Consider the following 7,500-nt stretch of genomic DNA (forward strand, 5'->3'; position numbering starts at 1 on the left):
TGTAGTGTTAGCTGTAGTCCGCTCCTATCCTGTGATGCCTGGTTTACATAATGTGATGTAAACTTGTATTTTAATTTGCTTCCCCAGAATCTAGCCGAGTCTCACGCGAACCACAATTTTTTTTGATTTTTTTAATGTACCTTTTTAAACGTATTACAACTTTGGCAGTACACCTGGCACTATCTGCTTCATGAATGCACAGTGATTGAAAAAAGCATGAGAAGAATGAGGTGTGTGCTTGAAGGTTTCTGCTGAATCGCTCCTTCTTCTTAGCCGTAGTCATAATTATTATTTTTCTCTCCAAATAGTGAATGTTTTCATAATTATTTTTTCTATTCACTGGTTTGACTGATAATTATTTTTTTGGTATTTTTAATAATGCTAAACGGCGATTTCCTTGGCCTAATATCACTGTGATAATTACTGTCATATTAAGCCAAGTAAAAAAATTGATTGTTTATCGTCCGCGCTGCCCCAAATTTTCACCCTCATGGCCAAATTATTTTATTTTTTAATATTGGCAAATGCACTGTAAGGCCTCCCTTCTACTAGGCCTTGACAGATTATCCTAATACCGGCATTTTTGTGAAATTACGCTTTTCGTATTGCTGAAAAAATTGCAGAATTTAATATGCTATTTATATGCTAAAAGTTATCATATTATGCCGCATTATGCTCACATACATGTATATACGTATGCTGCTAATGTATAATGGTTCTGTGCAAAATAACAGGGGATTTTTTTGTAGATGGCGTTGTACTGTAGTTGCAAAAGTTCAACGGGGTCAACGCACCGTCCGACCTAGCTACGACCGTCACTGATTGTAATGGACTGGACATGTTATCAAGGGAGTCGTAAACCTACGACTTCCTGGTGCATCTACTTGTACTTGTAGAACATGTACAACTGTATGGAATTTGATGCGAACAGGCGGATTATTCCAATTTTATGCGATCCGTATGCAATTTGCCTCGAATTATGCGATTATTCGATTTTGGTGGGAATTATGCGAAAAATTATGCTAGCATAATCTGTCAAGGCCTACCTTCTACGGCCTCTAATCAGCATGGCCTAGATTTTCGAAGGTCAAGTCCACAGACTGAACCACGACTTAAATGCTATGGCCCTAGTATGGGCTTGAAAAGCGAAACTGATTATCAGCTGCCTGATTTTCTTCATTTTTCTACATTGGTTGTTGCACCTGTCCTTATTAGAATCCTCAAAATTGTCTTGCAAGATGTCATTCATGGCTGACGATTCACCTGCATCCCATGGATTTATCTCTGCACCAAAATGGCTTAAAAATACAAGAAAAAACAAACATGAAAAAGGCTTGTCTGAGGTTGCGAACACCTACCCGGTGCCCTACAGCCATACATGTACCGGGTACATGCATAATAAAAAAATTAAATAAAAACCCTCTCGTCCGCCCCGATTTCTCGGGAAAAGCTGACGATACACAATCAATATATGCACGTCATGTTAACGTGGTCCTCTGGTCTTCACGGCGGCCGGCAGTAGTGACGTTCTGCTCTACGTTTCGGGTACGCGACGCAAAGAATCACGCGAACTCTCTTCGCGTTCCCGTAACGTAAAGAAATTCTGCTCTACGTTTCACGTAAAGAAGTCACGTGGAATGTGTACTCGGAATTTCGCCTTCCATATTTGGCAGTTTTCTGCCTGCATGCACTCGAATGATACCCAGCAGATCCGTATGCATTTTCTTTCCGTGTGTCACAACGTAGAGAATTATTTCTAGAACCTCATTTACGCGTAGAAATCTGCACCCAAAGCATGCGAAGCCGTAGACTCTAACCCAGACACCTGCTCTCTACGTGATTTCTCTACGTTTCATGTATAGCAGAACCTCCCTAGTAAAACCAGCATAACGTTGGATTTCCTGCTCAAAATTCAATCAACTCTTCTGGAGGGCTCCACTGCCGGTGCCAGTGTGTACTTCGAAGTACCAAAGGTCCAAACACCGTAGATGCTATTCACTGTGGTCTATACATGTAGGTGAGAGGGTGGATTTCCTCGTACCTCCACATATTGTCAATATAACCAGGGAAGCAGTGGCCCAACACATTTTCACTATTACTGTAAGACATGTATATATAACGAGGAAGCAAATCATTCTAACTTTTTTAACGGATGTCATTTCTTCGTTATAATAAGATTCGTTGAGGCCGTACTGCTTCAGATATGCTGTGTGTGGATATGGCAGAATACTGCAAGATCGTTAACATATCTTCTCGTTTAATAGCCTATGAATTTTGGACAATCGTTAAATTTGCGACTCGTTTTAATAACATGTCTTACAGTATTATTATTGGGGGACTGTGTGTTGCTCCCTACACGAGAGCTCCCGGTTTTCCTGCCGACTTGAATTCTCACTTGACTGACTCACGACTGCCGTCCAGAGCACACGAGAAGCCCATCCAACCGTCCACTCGACAAACCTGCATACTTATAGTTAGCATCTATGGTTGTTGGACCTTTGGTATACACTGGAGCCCTCTAGAAGATTTGATTGAATTCTGGGCAGGAAATCCAACGCTATGCTGGTTTCACTGTCGGCCGCCGTGAAGACCAGAGGGCCAGATCTGTATCGTCGGCGTTTGAAGAAGTGTGATTTAATCACTGAAGACGATGATCACCAGGGAGTCGTCAAATACTGTAATTTCACAAAAATGTTCGGTGTATTTTTATTATCAAAATGCTTTAGGCAGCTTCATTACTAGGCCTCCTCGGAATGTGCCGGCATAATTTCGGGAATTATCGGTGTGATTTTTAAAACGGGAATTATTGGCAATTTTTGTGGAATAATCGGTAAAATTTGAGCAATGCCCCTTTTTCAATTTTTTCCATTTATAACACCCTGATTTGTACCAAAAAGCTCATGATCCTGAAGTTGATCGCCCGGTAATTCAAAAAAGAAAGAAAAAAAGCTTCCAGCCGAGTTTCAAGCGAACCGTGATTTTTTTTGTCCGTACAAGTGGCAAAAACCCCGTACGCGGTACGGTATCTGCAAAAAAGGGAAGAAAAAAAAGAATTATTGTGAGAATTATTGGTGGAATTACGGGAATAATCGGTCGAAACTTTGAGCAATGCTCAAAAGAATTATCGGTAAAAATACGGGCATATTCCACGGAGGCCTATTCATTACACTTGAATAGTTTGCAGGCAACCTGCGTACACTCAAGAACGCACTGCATTTTTATTTTTCTGTATACTCGATCGTAGCAATCTACTTTCCGTGCGTCTGTTTCATACCTGAAATTTCCGAATGCACCGAACAAACACTAACACACATAGTGCAATAGGGAACTGCTTCTCTGTACACACGTACCTAAATTTTCTGTTCGCCTAACCTGACCTTTCGCCCTCAGATCATACCGAAAATATTAAGCACCTAGAATTTCTGAAAATTACTAGCAGTGTAACTGGTATACATTGTACATGTACCGGTACTACAATTAGTACAATTAGTACATTAGTACAAGTAGTATGGTATTTTAACGAATCTCTGTAGACTGTAGTAGACGTCGTACTTCAAAGGTTACTTTACGACTTTACTTGAGAACGGTTTTATTCACAACACCAATTGGGCCAATCGCGTGAAAGCATGAAGTAAGAGTCAAAGCAAAAAGACAATCCATTTTCGGAAATACAGTCAACTTTGCTTATAACGACACTCGGCGAGGCATCAAAAAAGTGTCCTTATTCGCGAAGTGTCGTTACACCTGAAGTCTCATTATACATGTATGTATTACAGTTGGAAGGGACTTTGCTCTGGGCATGGAAATTCTGTCGTTATTCGCGAATTGTCGTTATATCCGCAGTCGTTATTAGCGAATTGTCGTTATATCCGCAGTCGTTATTAGCCAAGTTGACTATACATGTATAATAGAATCAAGCGTACTTTCATGTACTCTTGATAGAACACTCCACGACTTACTAGTTTTTTGTTTTTGTTTTTCGTTGTAACTATTAGTTTCATGACCATACATGTACATGTATATAGGCAATCTTCGGACATTTCTCAAGACGTGTGTAAGATACAATGTAGTTCTATTCGAATGAATATTGAGCCGTGACTCTACCCAGCCGGAGGACTCTCATTTCCACGACTTACTAGTAGCCATGACTACTTAGGTCTTTGTCTTTTGACTGCGCGCCCTTTTGACTCGCGGGTCCGGGTGGAACAATGACAATGACTGTGTCATGTCATCATGGTCATTGACATGATCATTGTACACAGTACTGTATACAGTTTGATGTCAGCTGAGGCCGCGCACCGAAGCTAGCTAGCTCGACACAAAGAAAAAAAAACACTTTTTTGAATCATTTTGTTGACTCTCGCGAGCGAGCTGCGCTACTACTACTCACTGTCTCGATCTCGAGTATCCTCACGTCACGTGCCGAGATCTCGTACTCGACGGGAATCATTCAACAAAAATTATTGAAGGTTTGATTGTTCAGTCAGCGAACCAGACTAGCAGTAGCAACTTTTCTGCAAAGATTCTATGAATAAAATAATCTGCGCACTCAGACTCAAACACACAAGGCATCGCCGCGAGGTACTAGTAGGTAGGCCAGTCACGGTTTCCAAGAACGTTTTCTTGTGACGATAATCAGTTTTGGAAGCGTTTCAAGGTTACTACAGGCCTACATAATTCATTCAGTAGTAACGTTACAACTGATCATGTTCATTACAGACACATAAACGCGGCGGCAAAATAAGTCCTGCAAGCGCGTATGCACTTTTTACTAGCACTACAGTAGCCGAGTTGCAGTACCCACCGGTATGTATCGAGCACGGAGACCATGGCAGGCTGCAACTGCTCTGAGCCGCTACTGCATGGCTGGCAGGAGCCTGAAAACCGGCGGTGTGCAGAGACCTGTGCCATATGCAACGATACCAACACGTTTTAGCTCGGTAAGATTATTATTACAAACTATGTACAGTCGACTCCTGATATAACGAACACCATTGTGCAGGAGAATCAGTTCGCTATAGCCGAATTTCGTATAACAGACATGCACTTACGCTGTGGGTTCAAACTGGGAAATGGACAACGGTTGGCGATATCACGAAATTCGCTATAGGCGAGTTCGTTATAAGTGGAATTGACCGCATGGGACGTTCAGGAATCGTCTTGAAAACAGCTGATAGAATCTATGAATTTTGCTGTTACAGATTAGAAGAGTGTCATTGAGAAAGAGCCAGTTAGAGTCCTCAATTGAGGGTTTGTAACATTGCAGTGCTTGCTTGCTCTGTTCACAAAGGGCTGCTCATCCACTGCCATCAAGAGTCCATGCGCACTCTTGCTGACATCCATTAAGCCTGAGTCATACTTCGTTTCGCGTACGGGAATTTGCTTCGCATTGCAAAAAAGAGTTGACTTGAGCTCAACTTGTTTGGTCCGTCGCGAGACGATCGCGCGATGACTTTCCCGTACTCGAAATGAAGTATGAAGCAGCCTTTAGTCACTCTCATCCAAAACTGCTGATTTTTACTTCAAAAAATTGTTTTGTGAGTCTTGTACATTCTGACGTTTTGGCCCAGTCACCTTTTCATCAGAACAGTTTACAAGTGGCAAACATGGCCGTGTTACGGCAACATGAAAACGAGTTCACTCCTATCTCTCTACTCCAGGTTGTCTGGTACCACGCACTGCCCGTAACTTTAATATGTCCGCAACACTGTATACCGTTCGTTTTCATGGCAACGTGCATATAGCCATTATAGGTCTGGCCTGTGACATCACTATTTCCACAAAAGTGGCAAAAGATTCGAAAAAAGAGTTGTAATAATTCCACTATAAACGTGCCTGCAGGGCGCACGGCTGACGGAGGTGCCCGCGTCACTTCGAGGTCTGAATAAGTGATGCCAGCCTGGTATATATTATGTGCATGTACATGTACGCATGACTCAGCGCATTCAAACAGGCAAGAAGAAGAAGTGCCTTAGTAAGCAATATCGCCGGTCAAAGAAGAGTGCATACCAGTAGGTACGTGTGAGTCCTCATGCCATCAATCCGCGCTGGAATCGGGCCCGTTTGTACTATTTCAACCTGTTCCATTGCTTTGTGCTTACGCAAAGCAGCACTGTGCGTACCGAGATCACGCGGTGAAGCACCGACAGCGAGGGCCCGGCAAAGCAGGGCAGTAGGTACAACGTTTCCAGCCTGCCCCTGGATCAATCTCGCACACCTTAGAGCAAACAGAGCACTGTAATGCCGGCGATTGCATTGAGGCTAAAATCACAATCGTCGATCATTCTTGTAGTCATCCAAGGTGGTAAATTCGGTTGTGCGTCACTCTTCTGCAACGTGTCCCCCAAATACAAGTGATATACTTGTGAAGTAAATTCTTTGGAAGCATTGAAAACGGTGGGGCACAAGTTATGCGTTTTCAATAATTCCAACTAATTTTTTCCTTGACCCGCCATCCGGATATAAATTCAAGGTACTCCTGGACTCAGGCGTTGTCCAAATCTTTGTCCAAGTCTAAAGCCATGACTCGTCCTAAAATCTCCTAAACTGAGGCTGAAAGAAAATCAGACTAGTCCAGCATTCCCGTAGTAACTCCGATGTGGTAAATTCGGTGATAGGTGCTAGTGTGTCGTCAGCGTACCGGCACGTCATTCTCAGGTGCTTTGCATCACCATTCTGTAGCAGAAATACACGTGAAGTAAATTCGAAATACGAAGGAAACATTGTCTTGGGCATTTTTTCAAAGTTTTCCAGCATGATTTCGGAGCTGTCGCTGACTGGATAGCAGTAAAGGGTGTAGAAGTAGTTCGGTGATCTGCAGAAAAGGTGTCGCCTTGGGGCCATCACCAATAGACAACAACAGTAAAACCTGGTGTAAGCGACCTCTCGTTTTAGCGACAGTTCTGCACGGACACTGTGGGACCTGGTTCTAAAGACCACCTGGCCTTGACGACCGCTTTTCCTTGCACCGTGGGGTGGTCGCTCAAACCAGGTTTTACTGTACATGCATTGTGCTATGATGTGACCAACTGCAGCAACATAGAGTTCATCTTAGTTTTATTCTTAGCAATATAATATTATGGCTAGTGCAGCCAATGACCACTTTGCGTGGCGATTGCAGAGTTTCTGTAAGCAACCACGTTTCACTGGGTAATCCTGTCGTAGCGCGTAGGAGAGTAGCCAAAACAGAAAAGTCTACTGTTGTCGAAATTCGTCTCACGCCTTTTTGGTTTCTTCACACTTACACCTTTTTTTCTTGTCATTCCCTCGATGTGTGTGATGGTATGCATGCTACCGTGTTGAGTCCTGGTACTCTTCTATGGGCTGTTTCCATCACCACCTGTTATATTAAAATTAATTCATTGTGCCTGGCCGGGCATCCTTTTCTCTTGCATTCCACCTGCTCTGAAGGCAACTGTAAAGTTTGTCAGGAAAAGTCCAATTTTTTTTGGATGATTTTGAAAAGTCTGAACAGGTTCTTTAAAAAAAAATGTGATTCCA

General features: G+C 42.7%; 2 protein-coding genes across 2 annotated transcripts in view; both read left to right on the forward strand.

Annotated features, from left to right (window-relative positions):
- Nucleotides 1-37, forward strand: part of LOC135820149 (P-selectin-like) — a 19,164-nt gene extending 19,127 nt beyond the window's left edge. The window contains exon 11 of the mRNA XM_065333461.1: nucleotides 1-37. This exon is cut by the window's left edge and continues 885 nt beyond it. The gene's annotated coding sequence lies outside the window, so the exon portion shown is untranslated.
- Nucleotides 38-4,554: 4,517 nt separating this feature from the next.
- The window catches only part of LOC135819752 (threonine synthase-like 1), a 16,389-nt gene continuing 13,443 nt past the window's right edge, over nucleotides 4,555-7,500 (forward strand). The window contains exon 1 of the mRNA XM_065333012.1: nucleotides 4,555-4,940. Coding sequence (XP_065189084.1) covers nucleotides 4,809-4,940 — 132 coding nt within the window. The 5' untranslated portion in view covers nucleotides 4,555-4,808. The remainder of the gene's footprint in view (nucleotides 4,941-7,500) is intronic.

This window comes from Sycon ciliatum, chromosome 6 (assembly GCF_964019385.1).
Source record: "Sycon ciliatum chromosome 6, ocSycCili1.1, whole genome shotgun sequence".
NCBI lineage: Eukaryota > Metazoa > Porifera > Calcarea > Leucosolenida > Sycettidae > Sycon > Sycon ciliatum.